The 23,590-nt window shown below is 45.4% G+C and overlaps 1 protein-coding gene across 1 annotated transcript in view; it reads left to right on the top strand.

The window, feature by feature from the left end:
- LOC143742503 (putative C-type lectin domain family 20 member A) overlaps positions 1–23,382 on the top strand; it is a 61,776-nt gene extending 38,394 nt beyond the window's left edge. Inside the window, exons 3-5 of the mRNA XM_077235386.1 lie at positions 11,303–11,644; positions 11,745–11,830; positions 22,032–23,382. Coding sequence (XP_077091501.1) covers positions 11,303–11,644; positions 11,745–11,830; positions 22,032–22,124 — 521 coding nt within the window. The 3' untranslated portion in view covers positions 22,125–23,382. The remainder of the gene's footprint in view (positions 1–11,302; positions 11,645–11,744; positions 11,831–22,031) is intronic.
- The last annotated feature ends 208 nt before the right edge of the window (positions 23,383–23,590 follow it).

Here is a 23,590-nt window from a genome sequence, read left to right as displayed (position 1 = left end):
ACAGGAGTTTTGAGATTTTTGGTTAAACCATTCAGAAGTTATAAGCAAAAGCAGCCATTTTTCATATCTCCTGACCACTAGGTCGTATTGTGCTGAAAATGTCCAGGTACCCTCAGGTCATTTGTGTCATAACACAAAACCAAGTTTGGTCAGAGCAGGCTAAGGCGTTGCGAAGATATAGCCTTACGGTTATTTTGGCATGGTCCTTTGATTACTGCCAACATGAATTCCATAACATGTTTTGCCATGGTTTAAAGATGTTCTGGTTAAATTTTCATGAAATTCGGAGAAACAGTCTATGAAGAGTTCGAAAAAGTAGGTTATTTGGAAAATTAAAAATGAAGGAAAAAATTCCTATATGATAAGGGACCGTTCCGTATTTATGGGATGGACCACCCGAGGAAATAGGGGAGAGTCATGTCTTTTTATTCTTTGTTGAGGGGAGGGTCATCCAACTTTTTTTAGTTTAGGGTGAAGAGTCACCCAACTTTTGTATTCATGACAATAGCAACATTTCAAAGTGGCTTGTTTGATGCATATTTTTACATGTAGCTCCATTTAGCTCTCTCAGTCTCGGCCCCCCATCGCTAGTAGATGGGTCTGACCCAACAAAAATCATACGCGAATAATCCACCAAAAAATTCAGTTTGGTGTCCTGTGAGTGGTAACTCTACCGCTGCATTAACGTGATGTGAATGTATGTCGAGTTTTACAGTATTGGGACTGAAGCCTTGTTTATACTTTCGTATAAACAAAAGTTTCGCAGCCTCTGCTGCCTGCGCACGCACCTCCCCAAACGGACAAGGCTTTTATACTTGACGGCGTCAAGTTGATGCGCTCGCCGTTGTACTATTCTTTGAATCGACAGGAGGCAACTGAGTAATTGCCCTCTAGCCCATCCAGGAACCAGCGGTGAGAAGAAGTAAGGTTACACAGGTGAATGTTTATTTTAGTACACTTCACCAAAACCACACTACATCGTGTAAAGCAGTAAACCTTGAGATTATTAGAACAAAATAAATGAATTTGAGAACATATCCTATACAACTAAATTGACGACAACGTACATATTTTCTAATTTCACTAAACATTTTCATTTAGTTTCGGGGCATTTTTTTAATAAAACATCAACCATAATTAGAAGGGCTTATGTCTGTTGTTGTAGGCTCATTTTGTAAATTTAAGCAACTACTACTAGTCGCACAAACTGGGCATCTTCGGATACGGAGCCGCACACGCAGTTACAAAATCTGCCGTGCACACCGCCAAGCGACCCCTTGCGGATCTAAACCAAGCTTGAGGCGCCTGAACTGCAGGTGATAGAATGTGCGCTGTAGCACGATATACTACCATATTTCTTCAAAAGCAGATTGTTGAGACATTAAAACATCCATGACCAAAAATCGTGATCGCACAATTATCGCACTCGTGATCGCACGATCGCGTGATCGTGATTAAGCACAAGTATAAAACGACTGTTATCATATCTGAAAACAAACACAAGTAACGGAGTTAACAAAACTGTATCGCATGCGTGCTACAGTGGTACATTTATTCATTGCACAGACCAGTCTTTTCGTAGATATATGTCGCACTGTACAGCCCAGTACAGGACCCTTTTTAATAAACGTTTGGTTTAGGTCTACTAGGCATAGATATATCTGAACATCTTTGCCAAGCGCAGACCAGTACAGAAGTAATCAATAAATTATTGGCGAGGGTCATGCCTTTTTTCACAATCATTTTGGAAGGTCATAGAAAAATGTATTGCTGGTGAAGGGAGGGTCACGTCTATTTTGACAATAGATCTCAAAACTCCTCCGGTAGCCCGGAGGATAAAAAACAAACAGTCCCTAATGACATCATAGGGTTCAGTCGAATCAGAAGCCAAGGAAACCGAGGAAAAAATAATTTTGTTAGGGTTCAAAAGTTATTAGCATAAACGTGAGTGCAAATTTGGACAGTTATGGTGCTGTTATGGTGGTGCTAGAGGGATCGAGTTAGGGACTCAAATCGCTGTGGTTAATGTTTCGACTGTCCTCTATCTGTGTACCAAATTTCATAACTTCCCGCAAGCTTGGGGTTGAGTTATTCTCTGCGTGACTGCGTTTGAAGCATGTGTTCAACTAGTCTAGATTGGTGCTGCATCACCTCGTGACGTGTGACAGCATACCATTGAAAGCTACAAAGGGAAGCCGGCAACACAGCATTGTCAGCTTCTCTCTTTAGCAAGTACTTTGTGTCAAACTGTCAGTCTTATTTAGTGTTTTTTGTCCCATTAAGAACGAATAAGCAGCTTACAATCTGTGTTTCTTCCTGCCTGACACTACATTACGGGAGGTCACACATGTATTCCACATGTTCCCTGAGAAGTGGAACTCGGACTGCGTCGATTGACACTTTGGGGGAACGCCCCTCAGCGTAGCGCCTCTGAAGTATGAATGAAACTAAGCCAATCTCTGATTGGTGTTGCGTCATGACGTAATGTGTGACGGCATACAAGCGGAAGCTATAAAGGATGCCGGCACACATGAGATGTCAGCTTTTTGTTCTTCAGCAAAGCGCTCTCTGTTTGACTTGTCTGTCTTATTTGGTGTTGTCTGTCACAAAGCATTACAAATATATATTATGGCGAGCCCAAGTTTCACTCGGTGTGTGCATCCCTGCCCTCGTTATATCACGGGTGGGGACACACATGGTTTGTGTAGGCCTACACATTGTTTTGGAGTGCAGCACGCGCTGTGCAGCTCTCGAGTGGGCTGCTTGCGAGGATTGTGAAACACTTCCAATTTGTGTTCTGCGCTACCGCCTGGCCATTTAAAAAAAAAAAAAAATGGGGCACTCTTCATGGGGCACGGAAAAATGGGTCTGTTGCAATATAGAATCTATAGTGGCTGGATCTCGCGTTTGCCGAGGCAGCGCATTGATTACGGGTCTACTCTGCAATAAGATTCTGTGACTTGGATCTCGCGTTTGTCGAGGCAGCGCGTAGATCAAAGGTCTACATTGCAATACAGAATCTAGTTGCTCGGATCTCACGTTTGCCGAGGCAACGCGTAGATTACGTGTCTACATTGCAAAAAAGATTCTGTGTGTGTGCGAGGCATGAACAGTCGCTCCCGAGGGTGCTGGCTGTGTTCATTGAGAAATATCTCGACACGTACATCCGTGCGCTGTCGGATGTTTCAGCCTCGCACCTGTTGACTTTCTTCTTGGGTTGGAAGCCAAATATATTGTGAACGACTCGAATCTCGCGTTGCCGAGGCAGCGTGTGGATTACGAGATAGCCTAACACAAAACAGTATTGTCTGGTAATTATGGCTGCATTTAATTTTAAGAAATTAAAATGATGAAATATTTCTGACTTTTGAATATCGGAAGTTAGATATTTTAATTCAACCTACCATTCAGACCGTGTTTCACTTATACAGTGTTTATGGCTACATTTATTTCTGAGGAATTAAAATGATAAGCAGCGAACGCAGGCTTGCGGCCATGCAGTGTTCCTTCTGCACATCAAAAATCGTTTTTCGATTCTTCCATGCCGGTCCTCCGCTTCAGGGTATCGAAAACGAGACAAAAATAACAGGGCTATCCCCCCCGTGGAGGGACGAACGAGAATTGCTCTTCCGCGGAGCCCTCAGAAAATCGATGTTTGTATCCAGCGTCAAGTGCGCTTCGGGACACATCGGTTTTCAGCAAATGCGCGCTTCAGTGTCCGCCCCAACGGCTTGCGGCCAGGCAGTGCTCATGTTCGCCCATCGGAAACGGTTTTCGATTATTCCTTGCCGGTCCTCGGCTTCAGGGTGTCGAGAACGAAACCGAAAGAGCCTCCCCTCAGAGGAGCCCTCAGGAAGTCGATGTCTGTATCCCGCCGTTAAGTGCACTTCGGGACACATCGGTTTCCAGCGAACGCACGCTGCTCTGTCTGCCCCACAGGCTTGCAGCCAGGCAGCAATCGCGTCCGCCCATCGAGAATGGTTTTCGGTCAAACCCTGCCGGAGATCCGCTTCAGGGGGTCGAGAACGAATCCCGATTGGTACCTGAGGTAAAATATTTCGATGCAAGGAAAAATCTCACAAATATTTCACCTTGGGCCCTGCACACCATTCAAAAGGGGTACAGGCTGCAGTTCGGTTTATGCCCACCAATGTTCAACAGGGTGGTCTGGACTGCAGTCGACCCAGTGCAGGGTCGGGTATTGGAACAGGAAGTAAACTCCCTGCTGGTAAAGGAGGCTATAGAACATATTCCTCCACCGGACAGGGAGTCCGGGTTTTACAGCCGCTACTTTATAGTTCCCAAAAAGGATGGGGGGTTGTGTCCAATAATAGATCTCAGACACTTGAATCGTTCTCTGAGGAGATTCAGGTTCAAGATGCTCACTATTCCCATCATCGTGAGTCAAATTCAATCTGAGGATTGGTTTGTCATGATAGATCTAAAGGACGCATACTTCCACATATCCATTCTTCCATCTCACAGGAAGTTCCTGAGGTTCGCTTTCGGGGGCAAAGGGTACCAATATCGGTTCTTCCGTTCGGCCTAGCTCTCTCCCCACCCACATTTACCAAATGTATGGATGCAGCTCTAGCACCGCTGAGACTCCAGTGCCTCAGGGTGCTCAATTATATCGACGACTTGCTGATTGTTGCCCAGTCACAAGATCTGGCGGTTCGGCATCGAGATGTCGTCCTCGCCCACATTCAAGGCCTGGGGTTGAGACTCAACACGAAAAAGAGCGTGTTGACACCAGCCCAGAGAACCACGTTCCTGGGAGTGGTGTGGGACTCGGTCACGATGCGGGCACGATTGTCTCCTGCACAAATCGAGTCCATTCTGTCCACAGTGTCCAGGATAAAGCTAGGCCAAGCCATTACTGTGAAACATTTTCAAAGAGTGTTGGGGCTCATGGCAGCACTTCGTCCAACATTATTCCATTTGGCCTGCTGCACATGAGGGCCCTCCAGTGGTGGTTGAAAATCAAGGTGTTCTCCCCGAGGGGGGACCCGTTCCGCATGATCAGGGTTACACGCAGATGGCTTCGTTCCCTATCTATGTGGAAAAAAGCTTGGTTTCTGTCCCAAGGTCCAGTGTTGGGAGCGTCATGTCGCCAGAAAACAGTTTCGTCAGACGTCTCCCTCACGGGCTAGGGCGCGGTCATGGACGGCCGCTTTACGACAGGCCTATGGCAGGACCATCATTCCTCCTGGCACATAAACTGCCTGGAGATGTTGGCGGTGCTCCAAGCTCTGAGGAGCTTCCTGCTGGACCTCAAAGGTCATCATCTCCTTGTGAGGTCAGACAATATGTCGGTTGTGGCCTATATAAACCATCAGGGGGGGTCGGAGGTCTCGCCCTCTATGCAGACTGGCGCATCAGATCCTCCTGTGGTCCCAGGGGAAGCTGTTATCTCTAAGAGCAACATACATCCCAGGGGGTCAAAATCAGGGAGCAGACATCCTGTCGAGACAGGGGCTGAGGCCAGGGGAATGGAGACTCCACCCCGAGGTGGTGGAGTCAATATCTCAGAGGTTCGGCCCAGTGGAAGTGGACCTATTCGCGTCTCGAGAGACGACCCACTGTCCACTGTGGTTTTCCCACACTCATCCCATGGTGCAGACGTGGCCGAGGCTGCGTCTGTATGCATTTCCCCCGAACGCTCTGCTCCCGGGAGTTCTAGAGAGGGTCCGTCGCGACTGGATCAGTCTACTGCTGGTAGCCCCGTTGTGGCCGGCCCGAGTATGGTTCTCAGACATTGTTTCGCTCCTAGACGGCCCTCCGTGGGAGATTCCCACAATGTTTCACCCTCGGCCCGAGTTATGGAAACTGTGGGTCTGCCCCCTTGTGGCCGACCTATCAGCTGGAGTAGTGGAGACCATACTCAGCTGCAGAGCTCCCTCCACAAGGAAATTGTACGGCTTAAAGTGGAATGTCTTTACCGACTGGTGTAGAGAGCGTGAGGTGGGTCCAGTTAACTGCCCAGTGGCTTCAGTTCTGGAGTTCCTCCAAGATCGTTTTTCAGCTGGTCTTACCCCGTCCACACTCAAGGTGTACTTGGCTGCGATTGCGGCTTTCCACGCTCCACTGGGTGATGGACCTCTTGGGAGACAGCAGTTGGTCGTACGCTTCCTCCGTGGGGCCTGGAGGATGAGACCTGCGGCTCGTTCCAGGGTTCCCACATGGGACCTGGCAGTGGTTCTCGAAGGGCTGGCCGAGGCCCCCTTCGAACCACTGGAGTCGGCTGAGGCCAAGAACCTTTCCCTAAAGGTGTTTTTTCTGTTGGCCATTACTTCTCTGAGGAGGGTAGGAGATCTCCAGGCGCTCTCTATATCTAACGGGTGCCTGGAGTTTGCTCCAGGGGACATTAAAGCCAACCTACATCCCAGGCCGGGCTATTTGCCTAAGGTGCCATCCAATTCGGCACGGCCTACGGTTCTGCAGGCCTTTCATCCTCCACCTCACATAACGGTGCATGAGGAGAGACTTCATCTGCTCTGTCCTGTCAGAGCTCTAAAAGTCTATATTCAGAGGTCCTCTTCATGGCGGAAGTCGGACCAGTTGCTGGCGTGTTTCGGGTTGCCCAAGAAGGATCTTCCCGCCTCCAAACAGACCCTCAGCAACTGGATTGTCCATGCTATTTCTTTGGCCTACCAGGTGCGCAGTTTGCCTTCACCTTTGGCTGTTAGGGCTCATTCAACCAGAGGCATGGCGTCCTCTAGAGCCCTTCTCACGGGGGCCCCGATCCAGGAAGTTTGCGATGCAGCTGGATGGGCCACCCCTCATACCTTTATTAGGTTCTATAGCCTGGACATTCCGTCAACACCTGGCACTCTCGTGCTCTCGTCCTATGTGTGCCTGTGAGAAGCTTCACACTAGGACAAGCAGGGCGCGTTGTGGCATAGTGGGTACTCGTACCCCCAAAGTGTCAATCGACGCAGTCCGAGTTCCCTCGAAAGGGAACGTCCTCGGGTTACGACTGTAACCCTTGTTCCCTGAGAAGGGGAACAAGGACTGCGTCCCTTCGCCACGCCTTCCCCTGCCTGGGAGCGCTTGCTTCATCACAGAAGCTGACATCTCATGTGTGCCGGCATCCTTTATAGCTTCCGCTTGTGTGCCATCACACATTACGTCATGACGCAACACCAATCAGAGATTGGCTTAGTTTCATTCATACTTCAGAGGCGCTACGCTGAGGGGCGTTCCCCCAAAGTGTCAATCGACGCAGTCCTCGTTCCCCTTCTCAGAGAACAAGGGTTACAGTCGTAACCCAAGGACGTTATTCATGATATTACACATGATATTCCTGCTTGAGGGGGCTGGCTGTGTTCATAAATTCCCGACATGTACAGTCATGCACTATTGGGAGTTTTAGCTCGAATCTCAAGGCAATGCGTCGATTATGGGTCCGTAATATACTATATGCAGTATATATATATTTATTTATAATGCCAGAGGAAACTGAACAGACGGGTGATGCCCTTTCTTTCTTGTTCCTCCGACCATGTGCAAACGAATATGTGTGTTTGCAACAAGTTATTCTTTATTTGTATATTGAAACTATTCAAATGAATATTCAGCTTATCATCCAGAGCATGTTTACTTTTCTGGTTGTTTCTTGGCTCCTTTTAATAATTAGTGGCTCTTATTGTGCTCGCTTCTCCTCAGTGCCCTCAGGGGACTATTCTGTTAACCCTGCCATCCTTGGTGCTTCGGTGCACAGCGAGTTCAGGCCTCCGTGTACGCCTGGGGACATTGCGGCATTAGGAAGCTCGCATCCTCTGAGGAGGTTACTAGAGCAGCCAGTTTGGTTGTTCCCTGTCAGTCATCTGCTTCAGGGCACCTAGATGACTACTCGCAATACACTAGAAGCCAGTTTGTTCCCTCCGAGGAGAGCTGAAGAAAAATCAGTTCAGTTGTTCCCTGCCGGCCAGCCGCTTAAGGGGATCGGAGTATACCCGAGGTCTGCAACCAAGGGCTGGTCCCCCCCTAGTAGAATACATAGAGGCCTGAAGTCTCCTTCTAAATGTGTCTCAGTGGGTAGTGGGCCCCGAGCAGGGTCGGGTATTGGAACAAGAAGTGCATTAACCCTTGGCGAAGGAGATCATAGAACGTATTACTCCTACTGAGAGGGACTCTAGGTTCTAAAACCTGTACTTCATAGTACCCATGAAGCATGGGAGTTGCCTCCTATCATAGATCTAAGACAATTAAACAGTTCTCTGAGGAGATTCCGGTTCAAAACTTTGACAATTCCTACCGGTTTTCAATGAGAGGAAAACACTTAACATGTAATTAAACGTGTTGCGTTCATATTCTGGGGTCATCTGCTTTCCTGTACATTGTTGACTATTTTTAATTAGTATGGTGTTTACTGAGTTTGACAATACAATTTATTTCTTTTAATATCACTGTCTAATGCGATTGATATTAATAATGTTTTTTTTTTTTTTTTTTAAAGTCAACACTTTAAACAAAAAACTGAGAAAATTACATTTTTGTCAAAGACTTTGTCCGGATGAGATTTAGAACGATGATAAAAAGAGTAGATCGAGTCGATCAACGCTTCAGAGTCCTATAGCTTGTCCTGGGTTCACATTTCATACAACAGCCTTAGGCAGTTTTGATTTACATGCTGTTTAATGTTGATGATCACGTTATATTACATTTGCATGTGCATTATTCTGTCATTTGTTTCAGCTTCTTCTTCTCCTGTGTTTTGATCAGGAGATTATGTACTCTTTCAGAAGATGTGTAATAGCACCCCCTATATGGAGCTAGAAATGTGTCTTTATTAAATGTGAGAAAATAAATAATCTGAGAGAAAAAAAAAGTTTGAGAGAAAAAGTTATCACACTGATAGCAAAAAAGCATTTCACGAGATAAAAAATAATATTTGAGAGAAAAAGTTTTCATACCAATAGAAAAAAATAATATTTGAGACTAAAAAAAGTATTTTCTCATAGAACATAAAAATTTCTGAGAAAAAAAAAAATCTCTCTCAAAATACTTGGAAAAAAAATCTCAAATATATATTTTTTGCTATCAGTATGAAAACATTTTCTCTAAAAAAAAAGTGTTCCTCTCAAAACGCTTTTCTTTGCTCTTGATGCAATTTTTTGCTCTCGTGTCAGGATTTTGCTTTAGCTGTCAAAACGCTTTTCTTTGCTCTTGATGCAATTTTTTGCTCTCGTGTCAGGATTTTGCTTTAGCTGTGAAAATTGTGTCATGGGCGGGGCCACGTTCTTTTTTTCCTATTGGAACGTTCCTATTGGCCAGTCGGGTGAGCATTGTCTTGTCTTGGGAGTCGAACTGAATCATCACACCATTGTTCGCGTTCGGTTCACCTAGATAGATGCCTCCTCTGCCTTAGAGTTTAGATTTTCCGCCCGAGCCCGAGGTCGGGCCGATATTTCCCGTCACCATCCTCGGGCCGGGCCAGGCCGGGCCTTTGATCTAGAGACGTGCACTCCCAACGCAAAAGAGTGCATCGCGGGACTAGATTTGATGGCCATGTGAGAGCGCGGGTGCCGGCTGTAATGCACTCACTCTGTATGTGTGGGTTTCCGGGAGAATAAAACAATTTGTGGGACTCCCGCAAACTAGAAATATCTATGAATAAAACATAAAAACAAATACATTTTTATTCATCTGTTGCAGAAAAGCAACAAGAACAACTAAAACTAAATACAAATGATTTACAGGCCAGAGTTTTGTTTTATAACATGTTTGCAGCGTTGAGCAATGTAATCACAGACATATGTGTTGATTTCTTGAACGCAATGGCCAATCAGAAGCAATTAAGATAGACTCCCCTCACTGCTCAAAACCGACTTTTTGTTCAGAGCTGAATTCTGTATGCTGGCAAATCCTCTAATTATAACAAACAAAGTGTATATATTATGAAAGATTCATTGTGCAGTCAGCTTTATTGATAATAACAGAGATGTGAGAGATTCCGATGTGATGGGGAGATTCCGATGCTCCTGAGATGTGTCGGGCCGGGCTTGGACACAACGTGCACGGGCTCGGGAAGGGTCGGGCTTGATTTTTTTGGCCCGATCTAAGCTCTAAGTTGAGCACGGACATTCCAATGTTTGGGTAAGATGATGACACACACAACTGTATGTTAGCTGGCTGAGCAAGTTCAGCATCACTGAAGATTAAACATTAAAAATAGCACTCATATTCTTGAATGAATGTGTATTATATTATTAGCTTGCTAATCGCTAGTAAAGCTAATTGTTAATTAGCCATCATGCTAGGTAAACTTGCATGAGTGCTATTTTTTAATGTTTAATCTTCAGTGATGCTGAACTTGCTCAGCCAGCTACCCATCGAGTTGTGAGTGTGTCATCATCTTACCCAAACATTGGAGTGTCCGTGCTCAACTAAGGCAGAGACGGCATCAATCTAGTTGAACCGAACGCGAACAATGGTGTAATGATTCAGTTGGACTCCCAAGACAAGACGATGCTCACCCGACTGACCAATAGGAACGTTCCAATAGGAAAAAAAGGACGTGGCCCCGCCCATGACACAATTTTCACAGCTAAAGCAAAATCCTGACACGAGCAAAAAATTGCATTGAGAGCAAAGAAAAGCGTTTTGAGAGAAACACTTTTTTTAGAGAGAAAATGTTTTCAAACTGATAGCAAAAATATATATATTTGAGATTTTTTTCAAAGTATTTTGAGAGAGATTTTTTTTCTCAGAACTAATTTTAAAAAAATCACATTTATATTTTTTATGTTCAATGAGAAAATACTTTCTCACAAAACTTTTTTTAGTCTCAAATATTATTTTTTGGAACATATCTGTTTTTTTCTTTATAAATAAATATTTTCAAACAATGTAAGTTTATAAGACAGTATGTAAAACTATGTGAAAAAAAGTATTTAATAGGCTACTCGAAAAATAAACACAACTACAAGCCAAGTATACTTAGAAAACACTTTTAAGTATATCTCGATCAAAAGGTAGGTACATGTAGGCCAAATATATTTTGACCTTTCTGTCAGTATTTCAAGTATACTTGTGCAATCTTAAGTATATTTCTGAAAAGTATATAAAAATACTTTCTTATTTTTAGTTTAAGAGAAGTATACTAATAGCACACTTGAATAAACTTATTTTTCGTAAGGGCTTGGTTGGAACTCTAAGGTATTCATGTAAGGCATTTCAAAACAGTGGATCATTACTTACTAAACATATCTAGCGAAAGCACTGACAAATGTACACTATAATATTTACTCTGTGCAACAAAAAAAAAGAAAAAAAATTTAACCAACTCTTATTACAGAGAACAGCACAAAAAGGTTTGTTTTCGTTAGCGATACCAAGACCTGGCAGGGGGCTCAGATCTTCTGCAGACGGTATTACACAGACCTGGTCATCATTCGGAATCAAACTGAGAATGACCATCTGACTGTGATGATGCAACCATATACAAGTGCTTGGATTGGTCTTTTAAGAGATGTGTGGAAATGGTCAGATGCAACAACTGTCTCCGTTTCCTCCATTACCTGGCTGACTAAACAACCAGACATGGTTACTCTGCAAAGACCTTGTGGTGTTTCAGATCCTGGTGGTATGATCAATTATCAGCTCTGCTCAAATATCCTTCCTTTCCTCTGCATGCACCGTAAGTCTAATTTTAGCTACTGATTGTTTTAACACAATGTAGAAATCCAATTTCAGTGTTCCTAATACTCTTACTGGACTGCTTTGTTATATTCTAACAGGTACAAAGAAACAGATTGTGAGAGTGAAGATAAAAAGTGGTCTGAATCTAAATGACCCTACTGTGTTGAAGGTTATCTTACAGTGGGTAAGTATTAAACAATTTGTGTTGAAACGGATAATGAAAAATATGTAGTTTCTGTAATTTCACAAATAGTGTACAATTTAACCTCCCATGAAGCATTAGTGGCACACATCCCACATTATTATCCAACATAAAATTAGCCCATCATGAAAAATAACTAGCTTAAAACATGTTAAATACCTGTATCTTCTCCTTTAAATGATCAGCAAATGGTGAGTGAGGCCTGTCCAAGGTCAGGGGTCTTCATAAAATCATATGTTATTATTTTGTTGTAATATATTGATTTGATGTTCTGTTCATTATGGTGAAAAGTGTAATTATAGACTCATTTGAATTGTTTAGCTAATTTGAGACCAAATGTTGGTTTATAGTTATTGATAAACATCTTGATTACGCATAAGTGGCTGACACTATTCAGGTAAACAGTCATTATTCAGGAGAAATTAGTTCAGTGTTAATTCAGTTCAGTTCAATGACTGTGTAAAGTTAATAAATTATGGAATGAGTTCAATTAATCCATAAAGCAGCTCTGGAGAAAGCAGTGATGTCATAATCCAGCTCAATTTAGTTCCCTTTCAGTCGATAACGTCAGACGTAGTCGACGGTCGACTGAATTGGGATCTCGCTAGAGAGCCTATCCTCTTCGAGTACTATTGAACGAGCCAATGTAATTGGCGTGCGTGATTCACATCACACACTCCGCCCCCGCGGCGCGGGTATAAATACGGAAGTGGATGCACTTTCGCTTCGGAGCCGATCGTTTGATGTCTCTGAGAGTGCTGTTGTCTACAACGAGCGAGTGTGTCAGTGTTCTTCAGGAAGACTCTCCCAGTGCTGGTGTTCTACAGCGCGAGTGCAGCGGTGATCGCGAGCTTTGAGCTCTCAACTGCTGTTTTAACAGCAACAAATTTCTAAATGTTTGTGTGTGTTGATGGCTGGTTAGAGGGCGGAAAAGTGAGTGCTTCACTGTTTCAGTTCTCTGTTCAGTGTTGCCGCGGTCATTCCCCTGTGTGCTCCGGCACTGGTGACGGTCCTATTTTCTGAAAGAGCAACACGGGTGCGTTTGCGTCTTTTTCAAGATGTCATTCCGCCCGTGCGTTTCTGGGTGCGGTCGTTCCCTGTCTCTCTCTGATGGTCACAACTGTTGTGTCACGTGTTTGGGCTTACAGCACGCTGAGACAGCTTTTGTGGACAGCTCATGTTTTCACTGTGGGAACATGACTGTCGCAGTGTTGAGGGCGAGACTCGCCTTCGTTCGCGGAGAGCGAGTCCCCATTACCATGCCCCACCCTCGGGTGCTGTGTGGGATGGGTGACCGGAGGATAGTGTTGGATGTCCCGCCCGGTAACCATTCCCTGTGGGCTCCTCACTCCTCCCTTCCACTGCAACCACTGGAGCCTCCTGTGTTGTCTGCTGGTCCATCTGTAATGGGTGGGCCAGCGGTTTCACTCGGGGCTCCCCTGGAGGACAGGACGCCGATTGCAGCATCGGAGGGTGAGCTGACTTCTAGAGATGATGACTCGGCTGCATTGTCTCCCTCCGGGAGTTCAATGTTGCCCGAGCCGGATCCAGAATTATCAGCTATGCTGAAACGGGCCGCCGAGGCTGCCGGGCTCGAGTGGAACCTCCACCGTGTCCCGTTCAGTCTCGGTTGGAATCTGGAGTTTGGTATCTTTGGTATCAGTGCCTTTCTTTCCCGAAATAAATGGAGAGCTTATCAGGTGGTGAACAGCATCTTTCTCTGCCAGAAACTGCCTGAATAGCTTTTCCCCCTCATTACCCTTGATGGAGGAACGGTGAAGGGTTGCGAGGTGTCCCTCCATTGGAGCGGTCTGTCGACACAGGTGCACCTGTGTCCGGCGGCTGCTGCCTTTTGGGGGGATCCTCGTCTGGGGATCGGATAGGCCTGTGAGTTTTCGTCCGTTCCGACGGGCAGAGCTTACAAAGCCTGTGGGCAAGCCGCTTCCTCTTGCGTCCCATGGCGTTGCTGCAGGCTAGGGCACCCATGGCATGCACGAGGGTAATCCAGACCGTGCGCTCATAGGTGAGCACCGCACTGCATCCGACCTCACCCTCCGGGGCATGAGCATCGTAGCGTGCGTGATCGGTCTGGCGATGTCCACCTAGGTGGTCCAGTAGCGCCTTTGTTGGCTCAGCCTGGTTGGTATGGCGGATGTGGACAAGGTTCGGTTCCTGGTCTCCCCAATTTCCCAGGTTGCGCTGGTCGGCGACACAGTGGAGAACTGCATCCAACAGTTCTCTGCCGCTCAAGCGCAGACGGAGGTCATATGGCACATCCTGCCCCGGTGGCCAGCTGCTGCCTCCACCCGTCGCCGGTGGCAGCTCCTCCGCCTGCTCGTCGCCGTGGGCGTTCCCCGGCCACCGCTCCTGCTGGCCCTCCGCAGCAGCCTCCACCCATGCCTCAGCATGGAGCCGGCCGCAGTAGAGACGCCCAGCCCGCTCCAGGCGCTGCCAGGCCAGGTGGCAAGCGACAGCGAAAGCATTCCGGAGCGGGCCGCCCAGGAATGGATGAGATGCTCTTGGAGTGGCACGATCACTCCCTCCCCCCGGGTGAGGGCCGGGTGGAGCCTTTGTTTGTGTGTGTGTCTGTTCCGCCGCTGGCTCCCTAAAAAAAAAAAAAAAAAAAAAAAAAAGCGGGGCAAGCGGTACCCACACTTCAAAGAGAGAGCAATTTCATCTGTTCCTGGGTCCCAAGAGGGCCAGTCTGGCGGGTGTGACCCTGTATAGCCTTACACCCCTCAGCTCCCCCTTGGTCGCCAGCAGGCAGCTTGGTGCGTTCGAGGACCCGGTCATCCGCCTTCTCACGCGCCCCCTGCCGCTTGTGGAGACAGGTAAGTGTTGCACAGCACACTAACACCACTCTCTCTACTTTGCTGCCCCACCTCAGGCTCGGCTACCCCGCTCAAGTCAGTGATAGTCATCACATTAGGTGTTGAGCAGACGTGCTCCTGAAAATTCAGTGATATTCATCACACCGAGTGTTGAGCAGTGCTCCTGACTTGTGCGTGCTTATCTTATCCTGCTGGCGAAGGATTTGATATAGCCACTCCTCCAGCCGGTACGAGGGCCAGTTGTAAACCCGTTCTTCGTGCTACTAGGTGGTGGGTCGTGACCATCTTGGCCCAAGATTGGTCTGCAGCTCCGACCTGAAAGACATGTGCTTAAAAACAGATCTCTACCTTCCGCACCGCAGGCCATCCTGAGGGTTGCGTTTAAGGGTGGAGTATCAGTACAGTGTCCTTCCCTTCGAGTGCTCCAGAGCCCGTTGGGTCTTCAGGTCAACTGGAAGAGAGTAATCTCGCCCACGGGCTGAGTATCTCTTTTTCAGTCTAGAAAAAGACTCGGTCTAACACATCTCTCCAATGAGAATGTGTTCAGTTGGTGTTTGAAGTAAGAAAGGGTCCCCCTGAAAGAACTTTCAGAGGCTCATGGGGTATATGGTAGTTGCAGCCATTTGCTTCCTCCATATGTGACCGCTTCAGCGCTAGCTTGATGATCGAGTCCCGAGGTGACCGTGGCAGAGCAGCTCACCCTGTGTGACTATAGTTCATCCCGGTCTGCTGCCAAACCCTCTTCAACAGAGGGGCCATGTACAAAGGGCGTGTTTTAACGGGGGCTTGGGCGACCCTGGACTACACGGGCATTCGTGCCTCGAGTTGTTAGACATTGCGACCGTTGCGCAAGCTTCCCTTACATGTCACAACTCACCCGTCACCTCCTCCTTGGAGTCAGAAGCTTCTGAGGACGCTTTGTTCCACTCTTCCCGCTCTACTCAATCGTGCCGCCATCGAGCCTCACGACAGTTATAGCCAGGGCAAGTGGAGACTCCATCCCCTGGGTCCAGCTGGGTCATGACCATTCCGGGGCCGCTCAGTTGCCCCTCCGGTTTCGTCTTCCTGCCAGTGTTTTTACAAACCGAGCGGACTACCCTTGGACAAACACTGGCTCTCAGCTGCCCCAGGGGCCCGCAGAAATGCGTTTAACCCCAGTGAGCCTTCTAAAAGCGACTGCGACTCATGGTTGCCTTGCGCCTGCTCAAGTCAGTGAATTCACCACACTTCATGTTGAGCAGAAATGCTCCTGAAACTCAGTGAAGTTCATCGCACTCAGGTGTTGAGCAGCAATGCTCCTGTAGTTCAGTGAGTTCATCACACTCAGGTGTTGAGAAGAAATGCTCCTGTAGCTCAGTGAATTCATCACACGCAGTGCTGAGCAGAAATGCTCCTGGTGCTCAGTGAAGTTCTTCGCACTCAAGGGTTGAGCAGAAATGCTCCAGAAGCTTAGTGAGTGTATCACACTCAAGTGCTGAGCAGAAAATGCTCCTGAAGCCCAGTGATCTTCACATGTTGTGTTGAGCAATGCTCCTGTCTTTTTGCACCCGTCGCTTGCACCTACGTGCCAAGTCAGGAGAGGAACAGGTCTTCATAGTTGCCCCTTATTGGCCCAACTAGACCTGGTTCCCATCGACAGTCTTCCTGACTTCCCCTGAAAACTCTTTCAGGGACAGGGCACGATGGCACCCGCGTTCTTCCCCCGGAGATTCCGGCGGTCTTACATCTGAACGCGGAGGTTCAGGTGGCTATCACAGGGACATGTGATAGTTACCATCACTTCTGCGAGCACCCCCTAGAAATGGGTAGCGTGCTTAACCCTTTAGAAGTGGAACCTAGTCGTTGAGTGCGTCTTCTCTCCAGAGGAGATCCTGAAAGCTTTCGATCACTTCAGTGCTCTCTTTCCTGCAAAATGGGTTGGAGTAGGCTGTTTTCCTTCACCCTCAAAATGATGTTGCCTCGGTGTTTAAACGACGCTCATCGTGTTGCAGAAGTGTGCAGAAGCACGTTCTGATCGTCAGGTTCCTGAGGAGCAAGGTCTTGTAAATCCTTGCGTCTCCCTTTATCCTCTTGGGCCTTGTCCCTGGTGCGACTGCACTGCAGAGACCGCCCCTGAGCCACTGCAGGCAGTGAGTTAAAAATTCTGTTATATCAGTTCTCCTGCTCGCGTGGTCTCTACTAGAGGGTAGGGACTTGCTCGCTTTCGGTCAACGTATTGTGCCTGGAGTCTGGGCCGGCTATCTCTCACAAGCTGAGACCCCGGCTCGGATTGTGCCCAAGGTTCCTACCTCTCCCGTAATAGGAGCAGGTGGTGAGCCTGCAAGCGCTGCCCTGGAGGAGGCAGATCCAGCCCTGGCTTCTCTGTCCGTTCGCTTGGACGTGTACAGAATGCAAGCCATAGACCTCAGACCAGCTCTACAAATATCTATTGGAACTCAGCAGAGAGGGAAGGCTGTTTCCATGCAAAGTTGCACTTAGTGCTTGCCTTCATTTCGGTAAAAATCCGAGATGCAACATGTCCACTTAGGTGTTGATCTCCTCTATGATGAGTGTAAAGTGCTCCGCCTGGGCGTTGACGATATGCTTTGCTAAACAGATTCTAGAGTTGGGGGCTGGACGACACCTAGTTGAACCGCTGCTTCCCGTGGGCTCCCTTCTCATGAAGCCAGTTTCACCGTGAGCCCGGTTCAAGTGTTGGCTTGCTGCGCCATTCCCCTCCTATGGACTGGATACGTGCGCCTTTCTACTCCAGTTGAGTTCCCTTAAAATTGAACCCTGTTGAGTTCCTCCACACCCCTCCGACGTCTGACGTGCGGAACGTCTGGTGTTAGGCCTACCACTCGTAAGCAGTGTGGAACCTGTGTTAGGCTGGGTCCATATGTTGCGGTCCCTACGGCGACCCCATATGTGTATTCTTCCACGATACGGCTCCCTGCGGCGAGCCAGTGTCTTCCCTCTGCAGAGTCTCTCTGCCGTCACTGTCCGGTGTGTCTCCCCCCGTCTTAGGCTGGAGCCACCCCAGTGACATTCCATATGTTAGATTGCCCGGTTTCCGCCCAGTTCAAATGTGTATTCTCCACGTTACCTCCCTCTGGGTTGGATGTGGCTTCGCAGCATCCCTTCCTTCCAATGTACGGGGAACGCTTTCCCAGTGGTCCTTTAGGAACAGCAGTGACTTCCCTGGCCTAAGCCCTGTCCTTCCCCGCCTTAAATTTGCGGGGGCATCAGGAGGCTTTGGTTTAGGCACTGGAAGGTGGCAGCGTTAGTGGCGTTTTCAAAGGTTATCCCTATTCAGTCGACCGTCGACTACGTCTAACGTTATCGACTGAAAGGGAACGTCCTGGTTGCGTATGCAACCCACCGTTCCCTTAAGGAGGGAACGGAGGACGTAGTCCCCTTGCCACTACCGCTGGACCACCGCTGACCCCGGATTACTCTCGGCTCCTCAGCGAAAAGCAACTAGTGCGTGCATCCACTTCCGTATTTATACCCGCGCCGCGGGGGCGGAGTGTGTGATGCGAATCACGCACGCCAATTACATTGGCTCGTTCAATAGTACTCGAAGAGGATAGGCTCTCTAGCGAGATCCCAATTCAGTCGACCGTCGACTACCTCCTCCGTTCCCTCCTTCAGGGAACGGTGGGTTGCATACGCAACCAGGACGTTCTCATCCAATAGTGTCAGTGCAGTCAAATCAATAATATTGCAGAATATTAAATGTCATCATCTAAGCAAACCAAATTGAGACAGTGGCAAGTAACCCAAACTCCATCGGTGACAAAACCGTGGGGAAAAAACAGGCTCAGTCGGGGGACCAGGGGGCGCATTACAGAAAGATCCTAAGTTTAGAATCCTATCTTATCTGTTTGGTGATGATGGCAATTTCAGTTAGGACCCAATTTAGGACAAAAGCTATTACAAAATAACATTTCTTAAGTGTATAATCTTATCTGAACTACGGATAGGAAAAGGGTATGGCTGGAACACACTCTAAAAAGTTGGGAAAGAGGCTAAATAAAAGTTAAAATATTATAGAATATCCAAGTCAAACTCTTTTGAAACAGTCTACAATAAGTAGATAAATTGGTAATAAGTGAAGGTATCGTGATTGAGTGTAAAAGGAGCATATCAGACAAGCAAAAATGGGTCGTGGCTTATCACTTTGTGCCAAATATAATATCATGAGAAAATTATCAAACAATTCAAAAATCATATTTCTAAATGCAAGATTGCACCACCTTCGGCACATAGCATTGTGAAAAGATTCAGGGAATCCAGAGAAATCTCACGTACATGTAGTGCAAGGCAGGAAAACCTCTGTTTAGTGGGCATGACCTTTGAGCCCTCAGATGGCACTGCATGAGGAACATCATGCTACTCTGTTAAATACAGCCACATGTGCTCAGAAGTACTTTGAAAAACCATTGTCACAACACAGTCTGTTGCTGCATCAAGGAATGCCACTTGAATCTCAGTTACACAAGGAAAAATCAATAGATCAGTTATATGCAGAGATGCCAGCGAATTCTCTGGGCCCGGTCTCATCTCAGATGATCCAAAACATGGTGGAAATCTTTGCTACGGTCGGATGAGTCCACATTTCAGGTTGTTTTGGGCAAAACAGACATTGAGTTCTCATTCCCAAAGACGAAATCAACCGTTCAGACTTTCATCAGCGAGGGGTAAAAAAGCAATCATCTGCCATGGTATGGGGGTGCATCAGTGCAAACGGCAATGACAATGTAAATATGTCACACCCTCACAGCACAAAGTCTGTCTCCTGTGTTCCTCAGCCTCCTGTCACTGAAAGGGTGGGAGAAAAAAAGCTGGGACACAACAACTTGAGAGCAAAATTAAGAGAGAACTCCCCTCAGGTGTCATGATTGTCTGAAGCAAGTCAGCAAATGCTCAAATTGAGCTAAAAGCTCCTGGTTGTCAAGAAAATTCAAGACTCATATGCCCTGGAGTTGTAATGATGCCAGAGCACCATCCATGCACTTAGTTAATGTATGAGGGGCTAGGGCCAGGCCAAATGGAAGAATCTAGAATTGGTAAGCTTTGCCCCCAAAAGCAAACTTCCTGTGTTCTGGTGAAGTTCAGTGAAGTTCAGATGTAGGCAGATATCATGATTAAGCATACACCACCTTTTTTTTTCTTTTTTTTTTTTGGTGTGTCATAAAATCAGAGTCTCTGAGCAACCAACCATTGTGGAGAGCATGTCAGCTGTAGTTGGATTTCATATCCTTCTCTAAGGTTTGAAGAACCTAAGAAGACATATTTGATAGAAGTCACCCCACTGTCAAATGAGCTGACGTTTCAAAGTGAGCACTGAGACCCGTACTAGGCAATATGATTGACTGACTGTGAAGACCGTAAAATATCTACATCTGCAGTCAGCATGTGAAATTCGAGGAGCATAGATTAATTCTGTGCCCTAGTTTACTGACTCAACTTGAGTGGCCCAGAATACACCATGAGTGGAACAACAACATAGTGGTTGTAAAAACCAAGGCACATCTCCAATGCACTTGTTTCACAGAGCATGAGCGAGAAAAACTGTACGATATTTAAAATGCACAATTGGAGTGTTGTCGACCCAAAAAGAGGTGGAAAGGAAGAATGAATTGTCTAATTTAATATGAAGTGTCTGACTGCAAACCCTGCTACAACCACAACATTGAGGTTGTGTTAACTGAAACGCAGCTTCTGTGGACAGAGGGCGTCATTCCCTATTCATGCTTGTTCGTTTACACTAATTGTCAAAGTTAATAATAATTAAAGAGTAAATGTTTGGTTGCATCAAGGATGCTTGTTCACTGAAGGAGTTATCCGTGCAGCCAGTCGTTGGATCAATTGGGGCAGGAGGCTTGTGAATAACATCATATACCATTATGTCCTTTGCCGAAAACCTTGCGTCCACCTCCAAATTCGGAAGATGGCTTGTAGACCTAGGTGTCTACTGATCCAAATTATCAGTTTCTCCTCACAACTTCTGTTATCCTCACACAGAAAGTGTACACCCCTGTCGCTCAATCTTTTGCAGCGTCAATGGCGACAAGTCCAACATCTAGTTAACATATTCTGGGATAGATGGAGCAAACAGTATCTGTTTTTACTACAGACACGTAGGAAGTGGAAATCTGACCAACCCATCGTAAATCAAGGTAGCATTGTGTGCCTCAAAATAGCCAAGCCAAAAGAAATGAATGGCCAATGGGAATTATTACGCAGGTCTTTCCAACCAAATGCAAATGCAAAATAAAAATAAAAAATGTTTGCAAGGTTGGAAATAAAAGCTCCTAGACAAGATGGCACCAAACTCTTCCGTAGTCGCATAACAGGGATTGTCATACTCCTTCCGCCTGAATCCAAATTAAAGTAATGTGTCAACAAGCAGTTATTTATTCGTGGTGCTCAATCATGCCAGGTGTTCTGTTACAGTAATTGTCAAAGTTAATAATAATTAAAGAGTAATTGTTTAGTTGGTCGTTTGTCTGCCCCTACTGGCTGTTCTGAGGATAATGCATTATAGTGCTGAAATTATCATGACTGATCAGATGACCACAGGTCGCCTTGGTCTTTAGTAGCTTCGCTGTTTTACCCTACCCTTTTTAAAATCTGGAAAGAGACATTTCGTGTGTGTGAAGTTGATTAGGGGAGTTCAGCTTGCTGTCAAAGTATACAGAGGATGTATATGAAGGACAGTACAATGTTACTGTGTCCATATTGTGACATTTCCCCCTATTGTGATGCTCAGAAAAACAACATCATATGGACTCTTTCTACAGCACTGAAACTGCTGTAAAAATGGTTCATGTAATAATAAATCATTTCATTCCAGTTTCTTAGTTTTCAGAAAAGCTGTTGTTTTAACTACATTTTCAAGCTCAACAATTTTACCCAAACTACTGCATGAGGCAGTTTGTAAAAAGTTAGCAATAACCACAAACCATTATTTGGTCATAAACTAGCTGAGTGACAGCTTCATTTAGGGTTTATATTTGAATCCTGCAACCAATTTTAGTTAAAAATGGCAAACCTCAGAAATTAGTGGGCTTTGTTAGTTGCTGTTGCAGAAATCATTATTGAATAGCTTAATTAAGCATGAAATAAGGTATATTAGTGCACCCAAGATAACTTAAATGTAATATTTAGTTTGTCCTTTTGAGATTTAAATATTTTGTGAAGGTTAAGCAACTCCATTCAATGACAATGTAAATGAATAAAATAAAACAAATAATAAAATAAAACAGTTTTATTAAAGGAACACAATGTAATCTCCCAAACTGTGTTTTTGTCTTATTCTGAATCACTAATAATAACCAATTGTAATGACCAATTCTCTTCTACAGACAAAGCTGAAGCTGAAGGAATGGGGAATTGAAAAGGAAACAAGAGTGGCATGGAGAGTTCAGCCAAATGGAAATGTGTTTTCACGTGCTTGAAAACAAAATATTATACTGAACAAAATTATAAACGCAACAGTTTAGTTTTTGCCCCCATTTTTCACGAGCTGAACTCAAAGATCTAAGACTTTTTCTATATACACAAAAAACCTTTTTCTCTCAAATATTGTTCACAAATCTGTCTAAATCTGTGTTAGTGAGCACTTCTTCTTTGCTGAGGTAATCCATCCACCTCACAGGTGTGGCATATCAAGATGCTGATTAGACAGCATGATTATTTCACAGGTGTCCCTTAGACTAGCCATAAAAGGCCACTCTAAAGTGTGCAGTTTTATCACACAGCACAATGCCACTGATGTCGCCAGTTTTGAGGGAGCGTGCAATTGGCATGCTGACTGCAGGAATGTCCACCAGAGCTGATGCTCGTTGACTGAATGTTAATTTCTCTACCATAAGACGTCTCCAAAGGCGTTTCAGAGAATTTGGCAGTACATCCAACCGGCCTCACAACCTCAGACCACGGACCACGTGTAACCACACCAGCCCAGGACCTCCACATCCAGCATCTTCACCTCCAAGATTGTCTGAGACCAGCCACCTGGACAGCTGCTCACTAATACAGATTTGGACAGATTTGTGAACAATATTTGAGAGAAATAGGCCTTTTGTGTACATAGAAAAAGTCTTAGATCTTTGAGTTCAGCGCATGAAAATTGGGGCTTAAAAAAAAGTGTTGCGTTTATAATTTTGTTCAGTGTAGTTATACAATTTTAAAGTGATTTATCAAATTATTGGGATTTGCAAGACATTATGGACTTTCTTCTCTTTTACACTCTCCTCGAGTGCACTTAGTTTGAGGGGGCAACAAAGGTGGCTCACTTTGACTCCAGCTGTGTTCTCAGAAGGATTGACACTGTTTCAGTACATATTAAAAATGTTAGAATTCTGTTAATTCAGCAGTACACGTAAAAGGTATATTGGTGTATGATTATGATATATTGTAAACTTTTTCAACAATCTTAAAACATGACTTAATCACTTTCATTTTAATTGTTAAATTAAAGTTTTATTTCAGTACAGCTTTGATTTCACTGAACAGTGGGGGTGTCATTCTGTTTCCTGATAGAAAGCACATTTATTTGCTTGAACAAAACAGTTTTTTTGTTTGAAAATTTACTGTACAGCTATATTGTTTTTTTTCTTTATTATTTGTTCTAAAAAGTGACTAGTAATGTTATTCAAGATAATTTTCTGTATGCATAAATAAAATAAATAAAATGCTTAAATCACTACAGCACCTTTAATATCAAGTCTCTTTGTAGATATGTATGCACACCACACACATAGAAACTCTATATATAATGTAATGTACATTATATATCAGAAAATATATAATGTACTTTAGGCCTTCTGAAAAAAGCTAATTTAGTTCTAATTAGTATTTCTATTTATTTAGTAATTTAGTTAATGAAGGGTGTGACTTTTCATTATTAATCAACTTTAAT

This window comes from Siphateles boraxobius, unplaced genomic scaffold, assembly GCF_051911475.1.
Source record: "Siphateles boraxobius isolate OS27281-9 unplaced genomic scaffold, OSU_SipBor_1 19, whole genome shotgun sequence".
NCBI lineage: Eukaryota > Metazoa > Chordata > Actinopteri > Cypriniformes > Leuciscidae > Siphateles > Siphateles boraxobius.
This window is presented reverse-complemented; position numbering and strand designations above follow the sequence as displayed.